The sequence below is a fragment of the Corvus moneduloides genome, chromosome 3, assembly GCF_009650955.1.
Source record: "Corvus moneduloides isolate bCorMon1 chromosome 3, bCorMon1.pri, whole genome shotgun sequence".
NCBI lineage: Eukaryota > Metazoa > Chordata > Aves > Passeriformes > Corvidae > Corvus > Corvus moneduloides.
In genome coordinates this window covers 117,701,269-117,726,202 of record NC_045478.1, presented here as the reverse complement: position 1 = coordinate 117,726,202, position 24,934 = coordinate 117,701,269, and the positions used below count along the sequence as shown (strand labels likewise).

The 24,934-nt window shown below is 41.1% G+C and overlaps 1 protein-coding gene across 1 annotated transcript; it reads right to left on the bottom strand.

Annotated features, from left to right (window-relative positions):
• TMX4 (thioredoxin related transmembrane protein 4) lies at positions 1–21,410 on the bottom strand. Its single transcript, XM_032103718.1, has 8 exons — positions 21,190–21,410; positions 12,215–12,330; positions 9,064–9,109; positions 8,326–8,454; positions 7,585–7,630; positions 5,713–5,814; positions 3,973–4,036; positions 1–3,529 (listed from the first exon to the last, which is right to left on the bottom strand). The coding sequence occupies exons 1-8, from the start codon at positions 21,372–21,374 to the stop codon at positions 3,243–3,245; spliced, it is 975 nt and encodes a 324-aa protein (XP_031959609.1). The 5' UTR covers positions 21,375–21,410; the 3' UTR covers positions 1–3,242.
• Positions 21,411–24,934: the final 3,524 nt, after the last annotated feature.

Below are 24,934 nucleotides of genomic sequence, written 5' to 3'. Positions count from 1 at the left end.
CAGGTCATAAATACAAAATTTATGTGGCATTTCAGTAAAAATACGCGTAAGTATAAATTTGCAACACTTTCGTGTAACAGACAACCCTGTGTAACATTTCCAGGAAGAACGCCCACATAACACATACCACCCCCACGGGGGCAGTAGAGACAGAGCATTCCAAGACATGCATAGAAGTTTCACACAGATCCCAAGGACAGGAGGTTTGGAATGCTGGATGGATAGCCAGCCTCTTGAAAAAGGAACATGCCAGATTTTTTTCATGACTTGCTGTTAAGAATTCCCATTCCAGTGGCAAGCAGCCCAATTGATATTTAAATTGCTTCTCAACAATCTTAAATTAATTTTGACACACAGCTCTAGTTCACAAGCCTTAAGGGCCTGTCCTTCATCAAAACATTTTGAACAGTGCCAGCAGCAGCTCCTCCAAGGCCCTTTTGTCTATACTGGGGTTGCAAGAACAAGTTCCATTTCTTTATGATTAATCCTTACAGAACAGAGATAACAGAACACCCAGATTGCACAAAAGGTTGATCCTGACTTTTTGGAAACACACCAAGTTTAATACTATTGTAACAGTCTAATTAGCACTACTCACATGATTCAATTAAAATGTGTTTTAGTGGAAAAAAACCTGATCCTGGAAGGTATATTAACATGACACTTCTACAGCTAATAGTTTTTCTGTTAAACACAAATTTAGCCTTTAGAGTGTTTGCTGCTTGCTGTTTTCCAGATAAACATTAGTCAAAAATTAGTATCTCCAGTACCACACTACAATAATTCTCCTACAAATGTAAAATTAAGTCGGAGAAATCAGTGGTTGCACAGTATCACCTTTTCTATGCAAAGCCTTACTCACAATTTAGTGATCTTTGTAGTAAGATACACCAATACATGTCAAATATGGTCAAACGCATTCCCTACTTTATTAATGAAAACTCAGGAACAACAACGTTCATCCTATGTTCGAGAACCCTCAGGAGCCTGACCAAGCTCATTTCCAGATTCCAGATTCTCCAAATAAAGACAGATCTACACTGCTGTCGCCTACTGCCTGCTTACTTAATCCCTGCTCATCAGCGATCTCACAGTTCAGTCTGTCATGATGGAAAACCCTTCCTATCTTCGGTTTAAATAACCCAAACCCAACTGTGACATGCAACAACAGAGGAAATGTGAGCAGACACTTCAGACACACCACACAAAGGGACTTCTGATCTCTCCCACAGAGAGATCCTCACGAACCACGCGCCTTGTAGGACAAAGTGCCATTTGTGGGTTTGTTTGCTTGTGAAATCCAAAGACACCGCAGGGAAATCCAACTCTTGTGAGAACACCTTACTGTCTTCCAAGTGCACAGTTCTTCCCTTCACACTGCAGTGGCCACAGAGTTTTTTTGATTTTTGCAGATAGAAGTTTAGCTTTCAAAAAGCTGCTGTGTGCCTCACCTACTGCTGAGTTCTGCTGCCTGCCAGCTTTATAATTGCTCAGTTACACGGGACAACACCCAAACACCACAAACTATTCTCAAGATAGTGCAATGTATAGATATTATCAAGTCTGTGTTTTCACCTGTGTGAAAGCACATTTACAGGTGTCCACTATATGGAACTCAAGCTCCAGACTGGGAGTATTCCATAAGAAATTTCAAATTCAGGATATGCAGTGTAATTTTCTTCTTTGAGGAGCTCTAACAGACAAATGCAAAGTTTCTAACATAGTTTCAAAACATATGTGACAGGACATAGATGGGAAAGTTGAGCTTTCTTAGCAAGTATGTTCTTTATGAGCATTAAAAAACAACAACAAAACAGCTTTCAACACACATTGGCCCTATTAATCTCAGTCTCAAAGGAAACCATCATTTTGCACTTGCAACTTCTCTGCTAATGAGAGATGATCTCATCTCTGACTACTCCTCATTCTTGAAGAACAAGATGAAATTTCATGCATGCTAGCAAGGTTTATGCAATATATAGATTTTTTTTTAAATAATATCAAGATTAGGACACATCTTACGCTCGTGGTCATACATCAACAAAGCAGGAACACAGAGGATCTCACTGAGGGTACTCCTTCCCAAAAAAGACTTATATATTAACCCAAAGGAGTGATACACGGATATGTTTCATGACCCAAGTCTAACCACACCTAATGCTGTCTACCTGACAAGCCATTTTCACTTTACACAGTCCAACACACACACTTTTATTCTGATGTAAAAAGCAAAACCCAAAGCTTCTCCCCACTACCCACATGTGCCCCTCTATTTTCCCAATGTGATGGTTCCAAAAGTAGAAAAGTGATCAAAGGTAAAACCCTAAGCGCCTCTTCAGATAACATCACTAGAGCAGCTTGAGTTCTGCCAGAAGCATTCCGAGGTGGAAATGGCAGCACAGCACTGCATGTGACAAGCTTGTACTGGCAAGAAATATACAACTTCCTGACTCCAAAGTGAATATTTCCTGCTACAATCTCCTGCTAGGAACAAATTACCAAAAGAAAAAAAAATTTCCCCTGACCAAAACTATTTCCTTTAAACCTTTTGAAAGTTCCAACATATTTTAAACATTTAGCTGCCACTCTCTTTCTGCCTGAGGTTTTTAATTACCCCAACTCCTTGGCTCAAACAACTCAAGCTGCAAAGCCTCAGGATCACCAAAAACTGACACACCTGGGGGTGAGCTGCAGGATCAACTTCCAAAACAAACATGAATAGAAATGGAAGAGAAAGGTGCTTGAAAGTGATAAAAACAAACCCATGGTACACAACATTTTTGATAGAAAACCAGTAAGGTGCCCCCTTTCACTAGTGAATCGTCTCTGTGCTTCTGTGGCATTTAGGAACAATCAACATTCAGAAGAAAAGTCACAGTCCTGCCAAGCTACTGTGGAGTTAAAAGTCCTGATCTTGCCCAGGTCAGTCTTTAGAGGGACACACACACACAGTGTTCATTTCGCAGCTGGTGAACTGAGGCTGACACCCCCTTTTTCTCTGAGAGGACATGGAACAGATAAGACACTGATTTTGATTGTCACAGCTAAAGTCACACAACACACAGCCAATGTGCTTATCAAAGAAAGTAAGCAAGTACTAAGCTTAAAAAAAGAGGAGCCTGCTGGCAGAGCAGAGCTTTGCGTAAACACCAATGACAAATCAAGTGTAAGCTCCAGCTTCAGACCCTGAGGGGGTCTGACACTTCTTTGGTCCAAGTGTACAAAATACACCACTGGGAAAACTATAGTTCCTTCTCAGCCCCCTGACTTTTCCGCTGTCTCACTGTGCTTTCAGTCTCTGATTCAGCTAAAGGTTGTTCACTTAAATCTTCCATTTCTTCTTCCCCTGATTCTTTTCCAAGTGGTAAATCCTCCTCCAACTCATCAGCACTTGAATTTGCTGCATCTTCTCCATCTGAGAGATCTTTCACATCTGCAGCCTCTTCCGCCTCATCTGCGGAAAGCTCTGCAGCCTCCTCCGGCTCTTCCAACGCCGCGTTCTCCACGTTATCCTTGGTAATTGCTTCTTCTAAACAAAGCAGAGACTGCAGTTAGACTGAATCTCACAACAATGCCTTTTAAAGTTGCATCACTAGGGACATACTCTGAAATACTGATGAACATTATTACTGATTAGGATTATTATTCCAACTGGGATTGGAACCAGATGATCCTTAAGGTCCCTTCCAACTTGAATCATTCTGTGGTCCTGTGATTGAAAACTTCTCCTTATCTTTCAGTTATTTCATTAAACCTTCAGTAGTATTTCTCCTCCACTTCCATTTATTTTCCTTGCGTATCAGGCACAGACAGGCTTTCATTTTGTTCCACCAAGTTACAAACCAAAGACAAACCAATTTTACTTGGCTCCTGGATTATTGGTACACACCTACAGTCTGAACAGTGTATTGCCCTCTCTCCTACAAATTTACACTTTAAACTACAGCATCTCACTCCCTTAAGAGCTCTTACCAGGCGTTTCAGCTCTGTATTTTGACTTGGTTGGGCAAAGGCAGTCTGAAATCAAAACCAGGATCTGTGGAAAGGAAGAAGGCATTTATCAGCAATAATAAAAAAGGTATTTATTAGCAATTGCAAGAGTCCCTGCACTCATTCTTTTTAGATAGATAAACACAATAAAGTTTACAAAATTGTATTATCTTGCTTAGAGATAAGAGCTAAATAAAACCACAGAAAAAAGTGCTTTCTCAGTGTGTACTAACCAGCATTCCCTGCTTTCTACTACCCATTTTCTGCCTCCTACTTTCCTAAATTTATTCAGTACTGACACTGCTTCCATCTGAAGAACAGTTCAGAACACAGCTGAGGATTTTTACTTTTTGAAAATCTATGAAAAAATATTGGTCAAGATTTTCTGTATTTTGGGATGTTATTCTATTCCTACCCCCAGCTCCCCTATACAGATGTGTGTTCCACCTTTTGTGCTTGTTATTTAACCAGCCCAGCACAGAACAAGGACACTCAAAATGCAAGGAAGACATTTGTGCCTCACTGTCACATGCTAAGAATAGTGCAAAGAAAAAGAGAGAGCTGACACCATGTGAGAGAAATATATTTCAATCATTGAAAAGCTTTTTGGAAAGAGCTGAGAGATTAACTTCACATTTTTTCAGGTTTTTCAGTTTGGGCATTTTTTAGTGAAGGAGTAAGAAGGAAAGATTCTTTTAAAACATGATATTCACTTGCTCCTAGTTATACTAACTTGATTTGCACTCGTTTGGTGAAAATCTATCATCTAGAAAAACGCAGCTGTTGAAAATGAATAATCAAAAACATTTGCTTGTATACAACAATTCTGTACGCACATCATGTATAAAAATGTGGTTTTGCCTAAATTCAAATTTCAACTGCATTGAAATCACCCCCCAGTACTACTGAGAAACACTCTCAAAATTTTTCTTTATTTCACTAAGATTTGTGCTGAAGGGCAGAGATCCAAGTCCCAGAAACAAGCTTTAATCTTCGTATGAGGAATAGTGACTTAGCAGCAGGTTAAACCAGTAACTAGCAGAACTGTTTAAACCATTCTTGCAGTTGCAGAATGCACTTGTGGAACGGGCAACTAATCCGAACTTAAACCCCCCAAATCTTCAAAGCTTTAAAAAATATTTTTATCCTTTGACTTTGAGTAACAGTGTGGCAGCACCCTTACGTTGCTGACTCCTACAAAACCAATTCCTCTCTGGTTAATAAAACCTCCACAAAGCCTGTGCTCTTAGAAATTTGGATTCTTGATCCACTGACCACACACATTCAACCCTTAAGTAGAACAGTCGTAGATACAAAAAGGCCAATACAAGAATCACTCATTTTAGTGGATGGACAAAACAAATCTAAATTGAAGCACGGAGTTCATTAGAAGGTGACCTGATTTGTATTGAGGGCATTGTCCAAATGCTTCTTAACCAGTGACAGGCCTGGGACACTGACCACCTCTCTGGGGAGCCTGTTGCAGTGTTTGACCATGCTCTGCTTCCTAATGTCCAGCCTAAACCCCTCCCTTGGACAGCTTTGAACCACTTTAACACATTCTGGATATCAGGGAAGAGATATCAGTATTTTATAATGTATTATTAAAGCAAGGCATATTTAAGTATATCTTATGAGCAAAGTTGGTTTTATTTTTTTCACATGTTTATGCAAAGCAAGAGTTCTAGTTAACTGGAAAAAAAAAATAATGTGTTTTCTTACCAAACCCAGCAACAGGCCAATCAGTAAGGTAGCCAAGATGAAGATGGCATAGGAAACCCAAACGTGAACTCCAAGAGTGCCAGTGAGGTAGTTATGAATTTGCTGGAAATGACAAGAAAATACTTAGTAACTTCATACCTAAAACCACTTAGGAGTCCTACTGCCAATACCATTACATAAATTGCTGTCTGGTTAAGACCTTTCATTTAACAGTATTTATACTGAAGTCTTCCCCTTTTGACACCATTAAATCTTGGGGTTTTGTACCAATCTGTTCACATTAAAAGGCTTTTTAAGCAGAGGATGCACAATTCCTTCTCCCTGAGACGCTCAGCATTACAGATGCCATACACAACCTTACTGCAGATGGGTGTATGAGGAGTCTCAGAGGTGGCAGGAAAGTATCACAACATCCTTGATCTCTCTGTGCCAACTCTTCATTAAGTAGAATTAAGCCATTTAGTTCTTACTGAAGCTTTTTAGCTCTTAAAAGGACCCACACACTCTAGGCATACACTGAATAAATGATTTCACTTCTAAATTTGAATATAACAACCCAAATACAGTATTAAGATTTCTTTCAAACTCTAGTCTGTTCCTTAAACCTACAAATTCAACTGGCTGAATCAAGCAGCACATCGAGTCAGATGAGCTGGTAGGAAGTCAATTATGACATTAAGTCTCTTTCAAAACAAACCGCAATCAACATTTACAAGAGTTTAAATATAGAGATTCCAAGAGTTTTCTTTTAAATGTCAGAACATCTTCCGGTATTTATCCAAGCGTAAGACAGCAGAGCAGGAGGAATGAGGAAATGTACAGCTGAAATATTCAAAGTGGAAAGCAAATTACATGTTTCTTCCCAGAACAGTTAATCTTTCAGGAAGGAAACTACAGTGAAACAACACCAGTACCGAGCAACCATGGAAGAGAAACACCAGAAGTCTATAAAAAGTAAGTATTATCTAGTGAAAGAATCAAAGATACACAACTCAGAGCTCTGCTTGATTCTGTGTTAGTTTGATGCTCAGTAGAAGTGATACAAACCGTTCTAACTCTCAACTACATTTCTTTTCTGAAGCACATTTTACAAGAATAATATATTTTGCTGCAATCAAATACAGTCTCTCAATCTCAGTGACACTCAAAGGTTTTAAGAGGATGTTTTCTGACCAAAACCAGAAAGGTCTGAAATTTCTCAGTATTTGGATGTCACGGAAAAACCTGGATAGCTCCCAAATGAAAGCATCTTGAAATATTTTAAAGTAAAATACGCTTTGATATTTTAAAGCACACTTCAGAATAGCTAGGCATTTCTCCTTTACTTCTGATAATCACTTTATTATCCAAATTCATCATGTTCCTGTGCAAATGGTGTTGTCAGTTTGAACCCCAGATGCAGAAATTATTACTAAAAAATAACCCCCTTGCCCTCCCTTCTGTGGAATACACAATGCAAACAAATTGCAGAGGAGCCTCATTCACAACTCTGAAAATGAACCTGGGGATTATCTTTAGCAATAGCATGAAGTAAGAGAACCTGGCAGATATTTAACATATTGCTGCTGTTTACAACCATTTTTGCAGCAGCTCTCAAAAAGCTACTTTATAGCCTTGAAGATTCTCTCATTCCAATCAGTATTTTCATCATGGATGACAATCTTTACAATCAAGCTGCCATAGTTGGCATAGAACCCTGGCACTACAGACTTCAGAGTGCAAAGATATCATACAATCAATGTGCAGTAGATGCAAGGCAAAATGAACTCTCATAAAAGGATAATAAAAATATTCAGTTATGTTTTGACTTTTAAACATATTATTATTCTAAACATAAAAAGGGAGTATGGGAAACACTATGCAGTTACTTACCCTGATCCATCCTGAGAAGTGAAACAGCCCTGCCATGCCATGCATCCTGGAAAACAAGGAAATGGAAGGACAGGTTCACAGTAGCCCTGTAGCTCGTCTCCCCATTCCTAAATATCCTACAGCTCTTCCTCCCTCTCACATGAAAAATAAGGACCCTCCTCTTTGTGAATTTACACATAATAGCTTCAGCCAGAATGAACTGCAGGCCACTAACATCTTTAGTTCATCCTGTCATGCAAGCTTTCTACACTATTTCTAAGCAAATCCACCTCCCTGAAAACAAATTCTTATGTATTCTGTAAGCATTACACTGTTTGGTATTCCAAAGGGGGACAAAAGACTCTCTTGTAAATAAATAAACAAGAAATCCTTAAAGCTGAAGGCTGCCCAGTAGCCAGAAGTCAGGAAGTAATAATCTACATAAACACACGCTTGATTCCAGGCCGCAGCAGATACTGGAAATGCCACTTTACATAATGCTCACTGGCTGTATTTTTTTTTTCCTTAATCTCTTTTCAAAGATGACATAAACAAGCCTTAGCAAGCACAAACAAAAGCAAATGCAGAAAATAAACTGCCTTTAAAGGTGAGAAGCTGGGAATCAGGCTGTCAATAATGATTGCTTCTGCAAAGCCTGCAAGTCTAGGGAATAAAGGCCTTTTGTCTAAACTATCAACACAAGACCCTTAATGAATAATGAGCTACAAAACATAGTTCTTGTTAATAAAAGCCAAGTGTTACATTATAGAAGAGGGAGACTTCCATCCTGCTACAGGCTCCACAGCTTCCCATTTCCTCTCTAAGATGTAGCCTTGAAGATCTTCCAGGGTCCGGGAGCCGCGGTATCTGCGGAACACTCCATCGTTGGCACTACAAAACAAACTCCCATCAGCACAGACAGCCCCCAACCAAAACCCCCACATACATTATAGATTTCACTTGCTGGGAGCTGAAGGTTTGGGAACTGTAACCCACGATGGAAAAATCCCAGTTTTTAAACAGCATGAGCTTTTGCTGTTTATAAAGATGCTATTTTTCTTAAACATTCTCTGGCACTACAGTAAATGCAATACACTACACAAAGCACATGAGGTTAACAACCAAACCATTTCTAAATACAACTCAGAATTAAAAGTTTACATATATATGTATTTGTTTGTATATCTGCACGACTCATAATGCTCTGACTTAATGAACAGTTCAATATTTTAAGGATGATATAATCTCATTGGAGAAGAGATACAGTAAATGTCTTCTCTGATCCATTTTTAATTAGTATGGGTAACAGGGAAACTTAGTAAAGTCACTTAAACTAAAGAAAAGCCTCAGATAAGGATTTTATCATGCAACCAAAGCTACAATAACCTGAGCTGAAATCAGAAGTCACTCTTCTTTCATGTTCCCCCACATTTCATTTACAGATTAAATCAAGTGACAAGTAGGAGTCAATAGCTGCAGTTTCCAGTATGACACACTTACTGGTAGATTGTAGGAAGTGTTGTGACAAAGAAACGACCACTCAAGCCTAGAAAAGGAAGAAGACAACACAAACAGATCAGTAACACTGAAATTTCTCAGCATTCTGACTTATCTATAAATACCTACGGATCCGTATTTTAGACTTGCGAGCAGCAGGCTGCACAGCTTTCACCACTGTTTTGTAAATACAGGTTAACAGTTTGTCTTCAGATATGCTACAAACAGGAACAGATACTAAATATTGGTAACAAATTAAGGAAGAATGTTTAGCTTGAAGAATGTTTACTGAGAGGTAGTTTTCCTCATCAATGGATTTGTCTCATCAGTATTTGCACCCAGCTGAAGTTTTGGACCAGCCCAGCATTAGATGCACTCAGAGTCCATTAGAAAGGGCTGAATTCCTACAGCCAGCAACTGCAATTCATATAAAGTACCAGTGTAAAGAGTACAGTTATTTAACTTTGCCTTTTATAAAATTCTGTGAAAATCTTTTGGGAAATGAAGGCCTTATTCAGCCTTCAATAAAGCAAACAGCTCTAGGCGCCAGGATTAGCCATGGAAAAGTATTGTAGCAAGAGGGTTTCTGCCTTTAGAGACAAAGATGAGCCATACTGAAGTAAGCCAGGTATTTTTAAAAGTTTCAGTGGTAATGTTTTCCCTAGTTTGAATTCCTCTATGGAATAGGCATCAAAGGGTTGTGGCTTTTTTCTCTGCCTTTATTGCTACGAGAGGCAGGGTGATGAAAAACTTTCTGAAACAGCTCAAAGTTGTGCCAGCACAGGGAGATACAATGCAAACAAACCCACAAGTGTAAGAGCAGAATGAATAAAGCAGACAGCACAGCTGCACAAGGAAAACTGGGTGGAGAGTCATAAAGAACATAATTAGCTTAAGAACAGAGAAAGTCGTGGGAACACTGACAGGCTCTCTGAAGTTCTTACAAACACCACTCAGGCAAAGGAAACAAAACAGCTCAAACCTCTTACCTGTGGCCTATCCTAGGGTGAACACCTCAGAAGCAACACTGAGATCTAAAAGTTACGAAATACATCTAAGCATCCCCAATGCTTTAGGTGGAGGTTTGCTGGTTATCTAAGGCACCTCCCTAGATTGGTAAAACCAGATGTGAGTCAGCTACAAAATTTAAGAACACACTGAATTGTTTTGGTGCCTGTTTAATGCAAACTTGAACTGACTACTAGTTCAATCTGAAATGCAGTTAGGCATCTGTCTCTGTTTGCAAATCAAAAACTGACATCCATTATGAAAACAGCTAATCAAGAATAATAATTTAAAAAAATCTTCTATTTGCACATGCACGCCCCTGAAAATGTAGAGAGAATAGAGATGTCATCTAGAACTCCAGCTGCTTCCAGCCAACTACTCAAAGAAGACACAGAAGATCCATGGAGTCTTGTTTCAATTCAGAGGTAAATGTTGTGATTGGGAGCTTAAAAAAGGCACCACAAATATGCAGAACTTAAGGATCCAGAAGCATCTCCACTATTTGCTTGTTCCACACTGAATGTTTCAATGGAGAAGATGAGGCAAGAGGAAGCACTTTAAGGCTGGAACATCAAGTGACTGAAATCTGCTGTGAAGCCATTAAGGCTCCGGTGGGTTTATTCTTCAGGCATCTCCTGCAATTAAGCACCATGAATGTCCACTTTCTCCTGCCGGTTTGGAAGTGCAATTTTATGTAACTCTGCACTCATCTCGTGGTTTTCCCCTAATTTAACACATTTTGACTACTTTCAATTCAATTCAATGAAGGGGTTACATAACTAAGACTAATTAAAGTACCATTGTGCAAGCAAGAAAGGAGACAGAGCACTTAAAACACAACAACTGAAAGGCTGATGCAAAGCCCACAGTAAAAATACCTCAGTAACTTTGGAAAGCTCCATAGAAACTCACGTATCTTCCAAATTACATCAGCACCAAAGGTCAAATATGTAATAAATGTTTGATTTCCAGTTTGAGCATTCCTTAGTTTTAGAAATGCCTGCAGCTTTCAGTGCTGAACTGGATGCTGTAGGTTTATTACATGAGCTTTGGTACAAATTCATGTTTTGGTCAGTCCTTAGACTAGCAGAAGTTAGCCATGCTTAGGGATCAGGACTCTCAGCAACATTAGAAATTCAAGTATTAAGTTTACATCTATTTAAAAAAGGTTTCATCTACTTTAGAAAGGTAATATTAAAACTCATCTCTTTATTACACTATATAATGATTAGTTTATGAAGCTTTTTGATACAGGATTTTTGTATACTTGTGAACTTTTAACAAGACATGAACCTACACAAGGTCTAGAACAGCTGGCATTTTCTTGTCAGCTTAGATTGCTGATTCTGAGACAAGGGTTTTGATACAGCAAATCTGTTCAACATGTTTGCAACTAATAAAATGAACACATTTTTCACACACTTTATAAAGCAAAAAGAAAAATCAGAAAAGCTTGGCCTTCTTTTTCTAACAACATCTCATCTTTCAGTCCTTGGATACTACTGATAAAATCCTTTATTCCCTCAAAGCCCAAACAAGCACAGAGCACTCCCAGGAGATGCAGAGGTTTATACAATATTAATATTGCTTGTACAAAGACACACTCAAAACTCTGAAAGGAGTCACCAAAGGAATAAATTAGATTGCACTCGTGCCTCTGTAAATAGTTAGGAGAAGTGTTTTTATAAACATATTTGCATATGCACATCACCAACAGGAAACAGCAGTAACCTCAGTAATCTAACACACCACCACAATTAAACCAGTCGACAAACCAGCACCATGCTGGAAACGGTTAAAAACTTTTAATTAAAGAAGGCTCCCTCTACCATACCCTGAAATTCTCCTAATGGCAGGCTACAGAATGGAATCTTCTGTGGACAGGTTGGAGGAATGAGACAGGCAACAGCTTCCAGTGAAGAAGATTTAAATAGAGAATAAGCCTCTTTTAATTCAGTATTAAGCCAGATCACTCCCTCAATTCTTTAATCCTTCAAATTGAGTTTATAAACTTCAGTTCAGAAATATGACTGTATGGAGAAGGAAAGTGTGGATAACATTATTTTGACTTTGAAGCCTAAGAAGTAATAACTGGTACTTATATTGAATAATTGCTGTTATTAAAACAGTCTGTTTCATGCTATACCTGGTTCTTGAGTGACATCCACTTTTCCAACAGTGATCCCGAGCTGTTCGCTCTCCTTTGCAAAGCTCTCCCAGGTCGCCTCAATCTGCTGACAGGCTGGACACCAAGGAGCGTAACTAAAGGGGGAAGGCAGTGCAAATATTTTAATACTCTTAAAGACATTCAAATTGATTCATTGTACAGAGAAAATACAAACACATCAATCACAAAAGAAAAAAAACTACAGTTTTTCTTAATCAGGTCTACTGAATCAGACAATCAAGAAAGCTTTTTTATCAATCCCTGTGCTCTTCCCCATATTATTAAAACAAATCACAGATTTGAGAAATTCATATCCAAATTCCTCACCACTTGTGATTTATTCTGTTTACATAGGAAATAAAATCCATTTCCATGGCAGCTACCTGAATTATTGAACCCAGGCTGTCCTCTGAAGCAGCATCCTTCATCACAACATTTTGTATTGATTTCCCACACCTCAGAACTTCCCAAAATTGCATTTGCCTTAGCCCACTACTCCATACATCACAACATGCCCTTTTTGATAGCAGTCATTAGAGACTTAAAAGGAGCACACATCAAATTTCTACTGCTCATACTTACTGTCATGTTTTTTCCCAGGATTCATTTCAGAAAAACAGGAGTTCATGTTTCAAGAGCTGAATTTTCTACACTCTCAATCAGAATAATTAAACCAATTTTGCACCTACTGGTAATATCAAACAAGAAACAGAACAGCTAATATGAAAGGATAATAGCAGATAAAGTTGCTGATAAAACCCCTTTTGCCACTTTTATTTATTTTAGCCTAACTTGGTTGGCCAAGTCTGCCTCACACTTGTGCAGCTTGCCATGGCCTGTCACACACACAACAAGGGAACCAGGACTGGTAGGTACAGCCTGTGACTGAGCTGGGGCAATTGCCCATGCACAGACTTAGCCTTTTACTAATGAGGAGAGACCTTTATGGGCTTTAATCTGATTTACCATGGGGATGGAGGTTTCTAAAAGCAAAAGCACTGAGTCTAGTGACACTCTCCTTGTCACAGTGCTCCACAAATGCCACCACGCGTCCATTGCGAACCATAGAAACACATTCCCTCCTGGGCAGAGTCCAAGATCTTTAGCACAAAACCACCACTGGGAACCTTCACAAGGTTCTCTACTACTTCGGTTTGTCTGCCACCACTGCTATCTGACCGAGGGACTGGCAATTCCTATTCTCTGGCTGTCAGCAGGAATGCTTACTTAGTGGCTGCAGACTGAGATATCCCCAGCCACCCCCAGATGTTTCGTATCAGTAAAGCTTAATGTAAAACAGGTCATTTCTCACAGAAGAGGTGGAATTAAATTTACTCTGAGTGCTTTGTACTTTTAAATACTCCTGTATTTAAAAAAATGAAATCTTGTCACTTGGCAGATAAAAGGACACAACTTCAAAATACTCCTTAATTTAACTGTACTAGAAATTCATTATTCTAACTGTGAAAGCCCATATCTTGTCTTTTTAAGTCAATATCATTCTGTGTGAAAGCATCTGAAAAAAAGGACATAAATCTTATCCTGCCAAGAGACAGACCCTCAGTATCTTTCAAAAAGATGCTGGAAACAAGTCTCACACGCAGCACTGCTCTCCATTGTGCTGCTGGCTTGTAGAGAGCTTTTAATATCAGTCTGACGGATACTGTACTTTACAAACAGGATTATTTTATTATAGGAGCTTGACTGATAAATAAGAAACTGCAAACATCCATCAGATAATGCAGCTGACGTTGATCTAAAATGAAAGACAGAAATTTGACTGTCTTCTAAATCCAGCTTCTCTAGATGTGTCAAATTCACAACATGAGATTTTTGAAATTTAATACATCCTTTAGCCGGTTAAATCTGATTTTGGAATAGAAATTTAGACCCCATCAAAATTTATATTTACATTTGACATGCATGAGAATTTCTCCCGAATGAAATTAAGTGGAATATTTAATACACGACTAACAGTCATATGATTGAAAGTATTTCATTTAGTTCAAAGCAGTATTAAAATCTACCCACGTCAGAGTTTAGAAGTGACAGGACATAACACTGAACTTCACAAAAAGCTGTAGTTGTTGGCTGCCTGATTTTTAGTATCAGTATTGGGCATGGGATGGCAATAGATCCATACAATGCTACAAGATCCAGCCACTCCAGCTGAACATCAGCACAGACAATCAGGATTAAAATCCTTGCTTTACATTCCTGAAATTACACATCCAATTCTTGCCAGCCGGGAAACAGTCTGTTCCCACATGTTCAAGAGAGAACTTGCAATACACATCAGATTTCTGCAAGAGTTACCACTGCTGTTCACCTCAACACCCTCACTTTCCTGAAGCTTTCATGTCTGCATTTGTTGTGCAGCATTTGAGGCATCAAGGAATTCATGACTGCCTCCTGGAAATAACAAAATTATATTACCCCAACAATTACCAAAGCTTAATTGTGTCTCTTTCTCAGTCTTAAAATGATGCAAAAGAAAGTGTAAGGGGAGGTTAAGTTACTGAAGATTAAAATACTTGACACTTACATCATCTTTATCAAAAGTTTCAAAAAACTTCCTGCACCCTGAAGGACTGAGGGAAGTACTTCATTTCAACAGGGTCTTCTAATGAATCCTTTAGAACTGTGGCTGATTCGTATTTCCACAGAAGTTATGGTACAACTACTATTCTTAAATTCCTAGAAAAAAAATATAATTGTAGGAGCAGGGAAGCAGACCCCCATGTCTGCGGTGGAATCAGTCTTTGCTACTTTTCAAGGCACAAAATGCAAGAGCAGGTCCCTGGCAAAAGCAGATGTAACCAAATTTCTTCTGCCATGCTCCAGGCAGGCCCGGAAACAATTAGCACTTTGTCAACACCACCAAATCTAGGGCTGTTACTCCCATTTCTTCTCTCTGTGCACAAGGGGGTAGCGCAATTAACTTGGAGGGCATAGGGTGCAGTGCAAGCAGGCGTGGCAAGAAAAAAGGTCTTTCCAAGTTAAAAATCAAAGTTCACTGGAATTTAAATCAAGACTTGGGCACTCGGTTAAGGAAAGAAAGCTTTCAGAAGCCTGTTACACATTAAAAGGCAATTTGCTGATCTTCATCATTCAACAATCAGATTGAAAACACCACAGAGCTAAAAGTGAGACCCTGCCAAACTATTCACTGCAAGCAGGTATTGTATATTGCTCAACACACACCTCATTCCTGATCCTTCCAGACCTCTTACATAGCACAGTTTTACAGCTGAAATGCTCTCACACACGATCAGCCCTCCATAGATAAGGCAGCAAACATCTATCACTGCAACGACGACTGACCTCAGTGAACTAAAATCACTATTTCCAAGTATCCAGGTGTTTTCTCCTGTTCCTACTCCATTACAATACCTAAAGCTTTTTGCAGAGGGCATAAAGAAAGCAACTGAAAAGCAAAGTTTGAAGCTCTCAGACACAGACTTTGCTTTTGACTTCTATTTATCTCTGATCTAAAGCACAAAAGAACAAGCTTTGGATTTCGAATACCAACAACTTCACTGAGGCAATACAAAAAACCTCACTCAAGTTAAAACCAGTTTGAGCAAAGGTGCCATTCTGCCATATCACCCCGAGTAGATCAGTAAACACAGAACGACTTTGCTAAGATGTGCTGATACGCTGATACACAGTTTCCAGCTCCAAGCCACTTGTCTCTCCTTGTACCTGGCTGGTTACTGAATTCACCAATTCACTCCTTTTCAAGTACATTTAACTGACTCTTTTTATCTGCCTTTTCACTACCATTACCAACAGCATCAGTGAACAGATGTAACACCGAGTACCATTCCACACTTTGCTCCAATGGCAATTTCACCAAGTTGCAAGAATCTAGGAAAAAAGGAAAAACAGCTTACGGGTAGAGGCATGAGAGTATTTGCTGAAGAAAAAACAGCAAAACTTGCTTACCCTAAGCTGCTTGATGGAGCTCATATTGGGAGTACCATCAAAATTAGAGTGAAAGTGTTGAGACAGTATCCAACAGAATGGTAAAAGCAGTATCAGAATTAAGTTCTTATTTTTAGTCTTCTAAATAGTTTTGCCTTACTGCTACAGATTTCACAAGCATAAAAGAATGAATAAAAAAAAGACAGTTTCTCAATACAGATAGGTCTTGAGGCAGGATAGGCAGCTTTGTAATGCCAACAAAAGAAAAGTCCCGCATCAACGGTGTAGTTTTAATGACTTTTCAAGTGAGCAGGTGGCAGCCAAAGATACAGAAGTTGGTCCCTGTCATTTACCCAGATCTGTATCACCACAACACAGGCCCTGGAAGCTGACAAGGAGCTTCCTGCAGAGTGCCAAACCCCTCCAACCCAGACAAGCCTTTTTTTTTAAACACGGAGAAATTATTTTTAAAATAGAAAGCAAACCAATCAATGAAAACTTATGTGAATTTTCAGAGCTTCAGCAGATTAAGCTCCATCATTCTACGTATTTTTATGTCCCCTTCTGCACCTGTTTTGTTTTGTTTCTTCTACAAAGGAGGGTATTTCACCATCACATTTTTGCAATTTTTGTTCAGCCAATGCCCAGCACAGCACTCAGCTGTGTGTTCAGTTATTAAATAAAATGTTTGGTCACTTCCTCTGGACCCAGCCAGCAGAGCTGCAGAGGCTTCAAAACCAGAACAGAGTTTTGATAACTTGATTTTTATTCCCCTGGCTTTTTGGTTTTTATTGGGTTTTGGGTTGGTTTGGTTTCTTTTTGTTCAGAATAGGACAAAGAAAAGCCTGGATACTAACAAGAAATAAGAGACTAGACACTCTTAAGTGACAGAAAATTCTCAATCTTATTCAACTCCTAACCTAACTTACAGCAATTGTTAAATAGTTTAGCAAATTCTTTGGGATTTTATTTACACAAAGTATTTCAAGCCATCTGATTAAAAGCATTAAGCCATCTAAATACCAAAACATTCAGCTTCATTTTGAACACATTCCCTTGAAACTACAGACAAAAGGTGGGAGGGCTGAACCCTTGCAATCAGCTGTCCAACGAGATAGTAGGGAAAGTTTAATGATAAATGCCAATGAAAAAGTAAAAAGTATGGGCCTATACTATAAATATAACAAGCTAGCCTTGGAAACATGACTATTAACCTGTCTCCTGATTTTCACCTGGCTCGAATTAAAATGGACAATGAAGACATTCTTTTTCAGGTACACACAGCAGTAAGTCCGTGCTGAAACAAAGGGGAATCAGAACATTTAACAGCCTATATGCGAACAAGCACATAAAGTACTGCAGATGCACCAAGAGCATAAATAGTTTCTTTTGTAACCAGAGGCATGAAGACTACAAGTGCATTGATGGGCTGCATTTTTTTCTTTTTTTGCTTGTTTGAATTTACTTAAAAAGAAGAGGATGTTAAATTAAGATAAATCAAGCTCGGAACAAGTGTTGTTACAACAGTAAAATGCACTTTTAAGTAAACAGACCAGAAATAAGTTTTCTGTGTTCCAAACAGACACAATATTAAAGACAAAAAGAAAACTCCTCATATTAATGAATCGTTATCTCACAGCGACAGACTAGAGATAAGGAAGTAGGGAAACTTTTTAACACAGCTCATTCCAGCATCAGACTCACAGCACTCCAGCCCAGACCTGTGTGCTGTGATAGTAACAACATCCAAAAAATGGTGCAATGTCTGGCAGATACAGAACCTTCTCCAAAACATTTTTATCAAGAAAATGCAGCAGCGCTTCCAGAGCCTGCAATTTTTCCAGCTACGAATAACCAAATATTTACAAAAAACCAGCCGAGTACACACACCTCAGCTAGGAGGGATGAAGGAAGAAAAATCCTATTCCTGCTACAGATCCCACACACAAGTAATTTCAAACTTAAGTTTCTCTATTTGTGCACCTGGGAACAACAACAAAGTGGAATTACACAGTGATTTTCCACCTTCCCAAATAGAAAAACTGGCATAAAACAGCATCTGTACCTGTTCCTACCAGGGCAGGAGGCTGCAAAAGAGCAGTTGATGAAAATAAATATTTTTTTCATGAAGATGCTATAGTAACAATTGCATTAATAAAAGCACTGCTTGGAAAACAAAGGTCTTATAAATAAATAGGAGGTTCTTCAAACAAATGAGGTTTTATTGAACATTACTGCAGTCCTGCCAAGCAGCCTGAGACAGTATGGAAGGAATCCATGGACTGACATTCAGGATTCCTGTCTGGATCACCAGCTCTAAACCAGATACAAATCAGTGAAGCCAAAATCCACCAGCATAGAAACTGCTGCAAGAATCGGATTTGTCTGTGTTCGCTGTTCTCCTGACTGAAGCCACTTGGGCTGAAAATTCTCACACGGAGTTTCTGCCACAAGCCTTATCAGGAATATTTAGGCAAGAGGGAAGCCGCTACCGCCCATGGAAAAACTCACTGGCTGTAACTGAAAAACTCACTGCGTCCAACCCCTGCCCCAGCTTCACTTCCAAAACAAAACTGAATTTCCCCCCTTACTCCTCTCCTCTTAGAGATATTTTGAGGATGAGGGCCGGGAGCAGGGATGGAGGAAAACCCGGACCGGATTTCATCCGGAAAGCGGATCGGGGGAAAACCCGGACCGGATTCTGCTCGCAAAACATTAAAAAAAAAAATCAATCCTAGAGCTCAAACTCTCACTAATTCCACACCAGCAGCATGAAGTTTTCATCCTCATTAAAGACAAAGGCTCCTCCTCAGGAGAAAAGCAGAAAGCACCAGTAGTGCACCACAGGAAACAGCATGGAGACCCGAGGATCTTTCACACATCAAACACTGCATAAAATTAATTAAGAGTCTCATTTAAGCAATGCAGAAACACGTACCATGCCCAGCTAACACTAAAACCAACTCTGCCACCATCGCTATTGTCAGCTACCTCTCACCCTAAACCAAAGAGCAATTTTTCAAAAGGAGAAAAGGCTTCCAAATGATTTTAATTGTTTGCTATCCCAACCACTTCTGATTTCCAGTCAGTTCCTCTCTTTTTTCTTCTTCAGAGGCATGCACCACTAGTTATTTAAGTATTTTCTCTTAGAAATAAAAACCTTGAGTGGCCATAAATAATCTTCCTCCTTAAAACTCATCACCCTGTGTATGAATCAGTAATTTTTATACAATTGCTTCCACATTGGACTAAGATAGCCCAAGAGAAAAAACTTCAATTTAAAACATAATCTCGCAGTGTGAGAAAACAAATTTATTTTTCCCCCACCTTTTAGATCACAATAAATGAAGTGAGACACAAAATCCATTCTAAATCCTCAACCTCAACAGTTGGTACACCTGGGTCACTATCAGCTGTTTCAAGATTGTTCCCACCTATTCACTGACTAACACCAGGGTCCAGTAGGATCCTGAGCACTAAAGCCTTAAGAGAATTGATAGTCCATCCTGCTAAGAAGAGACTAGAGATAAACAAAATACAAGAGCAAACCGAAACTTAAAGTAGCTAGCTAACTACTTAGGAGGGAGAGCGAGTTCAGGTGATCAAACTGTTTCAAACTCAAGCACTTGCACAGAGTAGCGCATATGCCACAATAAAATCCTATTTCGTAGCTGCACAGCCCACAGGTACCACGTGACTATACTGCCTACTTAAACTACTTTTTTACTCACTGCCGTCTTAAAAAAAAAACCCCACAAGCTCCTTTTCCTCTTCTAAATACAAGCAGGTGAGCGACAGTTCCAACAAAGAAAAAAAAGAAAAGTCAGGCGCATTTCAAGAACTGTGTCATGGCACAAGCAAATCCACCACACCACTACAGTCAGTCAGAAGTTAATGAAATCTGATGCATCTCCCTTGAAGGAGAACTCCGAGCTCAAGTCGGCTTGGAGTGAAGGCAGGCTGGGACATTATGTAATTCTGCTTCGGAAGCCTACTCCTGCGAAATACTCCGTACCGAACTCAGCCCTCTTGGAGCTCACACAGAGCCCAGTGCCAGCCCCTGGTGTGGGAGCAGGACAAGGAGCAATGCCGGACACTATTCCCCAGTGGGGAGCTGGCTGGAGTGGCCCGTTTAACCATGGACACCCGGACAAGAACCTGAAGGACAGCTGCTTCACAGAATCACTGAATGGTTTGGGTGGGAAGGGCACCTTGAAGACCATCCAGTTCCATCCCCTGCCATGGCAGGGACACCCTCCACTAGACCAGGTTGCTCAGTGCCCCAACCGGCCTGGCCTTGAACGCTTCCAGGGATGGGGCAGCCACAGCTTCTCTGGGCAACCTGTACCAGGCCTCACCATCCACACAGTACATAATTTTTTCCCCAATATCCAATTTAACCCAACTATCTGTCAGTTTGAAGGCACTCCCCCTTATCCTGTCATGACACGCTTTTGTCAATAGTCTTGCCCCATCTTCCCTGTAAATTTCCTTCAGGTACTGGAAGGCCACAATTAGGTTACCCAAAACCTTCTCTTTTGCAGGGTGAACAAACCCAATTCTCTCAGCCTTTCCTCAAAGGAGAGGTGCTCCATCCCTCTGATCAACTTGGTGGCCTGCTGTGGGCTCGCTCCAACAGCTCCATGTCCTTCATTCCATACCCCTCGTTCCCCTCTGCCTGGAGTGACCCATTTAACCTTGGGCACTCTTACCCACACAGTATGGGACCCAGCGGGGCAGCTCCTTCTGTCAGACAATTCCTACCGAGCGCAGGGTGTGCCCGGCGGCTGAGGGCGGGCAGAGGGGACCACGGGCACCGCCCGCTGCCTCCCTCACGCCGTCCCCGGGCAGCCACCGCCGGGGCGGGGAAGCTGCGCGGCCCCTCTGCAGGGCGGGAAGGCCGGACCGGCCCCCTTCTCCCCACAGCGGGGCTGGAGTCACCGGCCATGCCCGCCCCTCGCAGGGAACCCCCCTCACCCCCCGGCCATACTGCCTCCGAGGCGGGCGGGAAAGCGACCGCTACTCACAACTCCAACATCCACTGGCCCTGCAACACCAGGCTCCAGTTGGAGCCGCACAGCACTCGCACGCTGCTCCGCGGCTCGCCGGGGCTGTAGAAGGTGGAAGACAAGCAGACGGCGGGACCCAGCAGCGCTACGAGGAGCAGAGCGCAGAGGAACGGCCCGCCCTGGCGCCAGCGGCCCGGCGCCATGTTCGGCCAGCCCGCCCTCAGGAAGTCGGGGCGCGAGCGGCCGCCGCGGGGGCGGCGCCTGCGCGGGCCAGGGGCGGCTCCTCCCTCAGCGGCCCCGCCCGCACCTGCTCCCGGCGCCCGCCCGCCCCTCACGGCGGGAGCCGCCCGGGCAGAGGCCCTGAGCTGTCCGTAACCCGGAGTCCTGCTCCAACAGGGCCTCAGGGCAGCTGCTCCGGCCACTCTCCAGTGCGCTCCGTCAGGTTTTCTGACCTTTCTTGTATTGGGGCACATAGCTGGGAGGCGCGCTCGCGGCGCCGTGTTGTGGGAGCCGCTTAAAAAGCGCTAATGGCTTCACTGGGGTGCTGGGAGGCACCAGCTCTGCGGGATCACGCTAAAACAAGTGTTCCCCGTTCCAAGGGACTGCCACGGAATCACAGAATCCCAGAATAGTTCGGGTTGGAGCAGACCTCAGTCCAAGCCCCCTGCTAAGGCAGGGTCACCCAGAGCAGGTGACAAAGGAACACGTCCAGGTGGGTTTGGAATCTGTCCGGGCAGGAATACTCCATGACCTCCCTAGGCTGCCTGTTCCAGTGCTGTGGCAACCTTAACGTGAAGAATTTCTTCCTCATGTTGTAGTGAAACGTCTTGTGTTTTAGTTTATGGCCATTGCTCCTCTGTCCTGTAACTGGGCACCACTTCTCTGCCTCAAGCAGGCAGCCCATCCGTCCCAATGCATTCTTTACCCCATCCCAGACACATAACTCTGTGTTTTCCTTGACTTCGATGAGATTCCTGTCAGCCTCATCCCTTTGGCTTGCCCAGGCCCTTCTGAACAGCAGCCCTGCCCTTGAGTGGAATGATTGTACTGTCAATTAATGGAAATTAAGACAATCGACTTCTTTAGTTAGCCTGGTAAATTGACCACGTAAAAAAAAAAAAAGAAGAGATCACTGTACAGGTCTGGGCTGCCATCTTGTCTGTTATGAAAGTCCTTGTTTGGCTGGAGATTATCTTGGCATGGAAGTAACTTGTGCTGAACAATTTTCTAACAGTTACTGCAACACAGCGCTGATAAGTCCTGTTGGTAAAACATTCACACTTTTTTTTCCCTTCAGAAGAGGAAATAGTAGCATTTACCACCTGTGAATTTTGTTGCACTTTACCAGTTTATTTAATGAGGCTCCTTTACATCACTCCCATATTTCCCCATGGGATTCTGGGCTTGATCAAACCATTCCTTACAGCCCAAGTATTGGTCTGCCCTTTATTGGCACTGAAGCAGACTCAGGGTTAATATTTGGTAACAGAAGCAGAAGGTGCCCCTAGCACCACTCTCACTATGCAGAAATGGAACCATGACAGCAATTTTCCTCTTTTTTTACTCCTCAGGAGTAATGAGACCTCTCCCAGTGACTCAGTGATACTCTCATCACCAGGTATTCCAACAGTACCTGCCCTTACCAAAGAAGAGTTTTGCTGACAGCTTCCCAGCACTGCAGAGATCCCTGACTTTCTGAGCCATCTTGCCATTTGCACTTAATGCCAGCTGAGGATTAAATAAGTAAGACCCTCGCAGAACACATGATTCTTGTAATATTTTCTGTGTGATACACCAACTCAGAGTCTCTATATTACAATTTTTCTAATCCTTTTGTGGTTTGTAAAAGAAAAAAAAAGTTTCTCTAATTTATCATTGCCCTTCCCAAATGGATAGTGTAAAATTGGATGGTTTAGCAATGTTTAGACCTGGGTAGTGAAGAGAAAAAAAAATACAGCAGTAGAAATTATTTGAGAAGACACACACTTGGCTGAAGTTCCCTTGTGAGAAGATAATACAGAAAGGACTTTTTTTCTGCTGCTAGTAAGAACTTGGGAAACTTGAGGGAAACGTGCTAATCTTTCTATAGATTCTCTAGGGAAGGAATTGGCCAATGCAAAAAGAGGGTTGAGATCTGGTGGAGCCAAATTAAGAGCATTTATGTGACAAAGAGCTGATGTGCAAAAGGGAAGGCTGAGGAACGTTTTATTTGGTGGTGGCACAGGGTGGTGAATAATTTTAGTTGTGTCATTAAAGAACATGCAAATGAAGGGGCTGGGAAGGAACAACATGTAAAATGATGGCTCCAAATAAATGGGAGTGTTCCTGTGAATTCTAAAGAACAAGGAAAGAAAAACTTACTTTGTAACTAATTTAGCAGTAATTTCTAGCCACTTTCAACATAGAGGAGGTTTGCATTTCAGGCAAACATTGATCAGGAACAAGGCAGAGTTGGTTTCATTCCTGAAAGAGAACAGAATGTTCCTAAACCAGGGGAGACCTGTCATGGAGCTGCTAATCCCTGTGAAGTAGGTCAGGCTTGCCAAGATGGAGAAGGTACAGCTCATTTGAACCTGGTTAGGAACATCCATTAGGAAATGGATAAAAAGAGAAAGCAAAGAGAGCCAGTTAGAGAAAACAAGTGTCTGGGCCAGACCTTCTCTTGCTTCTGGGATTACTTCAATCACTCTGTTCCTTACACAGTTTACTCCCCTTTAGCTTCAGTGGGCTTCTGTTAACCTGTACTGCTCCAACTTTGACACTGTATGTGTGTGGTGCTCTGTTGGCTTTGCACAAACCTTGAGAGCTACAGTTTTCCAATTGCCACACTCCCACTGCTCCTACAGAAGAGATTTAGGAATCAAGCTGTCACTTTAGGTTTCCACAGCTGTTGATAGAAGTGTAGTGATGAACCCCAGGTAAGTTTTAGACAGCATTTGATTTTAAAAAAGAATTCTAGTCTGTAAGTGTTTGTTTTCTTTTAATCTTGATTATAAAATGTAAAGTTCAACTACAGTGTGGAAAGAACAAGTGAATCTACATGAAGGGGAAAATGTCTTTCTCTTGTTCTGGGACATTCACCTCACAAATATTTCCGTGCTGGAATGATAATTTATCGTGGCGACCAGCCCTTGCTCTGTACAGAGGACACCACCAAAATACATTGTTTCCTGGACTGCCCCATCAGTAATTTCACTGTTTCTCTTGAAGGATGTGAGGAAGACAGGGCTTTGTGTTTTCCCACTATTTTCTATATAAGGAGGTTGAAAAGGTCCCTTCCCACTCAAGCTATTCTGTGTCTTTGTGTTAACTGAACTAAAATTTTGCCTCCTCTGATAGTGTGGTTTTCTAATGGAAAAGTAGGGAGTTAAAAACTTAAAGAGATTTTAGGTGTGTGGTACAGAGGATGAAGTTGGAAAATTCTTTCTGTAACTTGGTTTCTATCAGGTTTATTTTCTACTTTATTGAATGTTGTCCTATTATTAGTTTGTGTGGGTGTCTCGTGGTAAGGAAAGGTATTCCAGCATTCTTGACATGTTTTCTTTCACTGTGTGCCATGATGGATTCATGACACTGCCTAGAGCAGAATAAATTACTGCAACACTCATTTTCCTAAAATACACTTGATATCACCATCTACGTAATTTTTTCCAGTTCTCTACTGGATTTCCAGAACTACCCTCCTAAACTTTTGGCATTTGTTCTGGCTGGATTGTTTGTAAAACTAGAAAATAAGAGGTTATCATCACACAGACAATAGCAA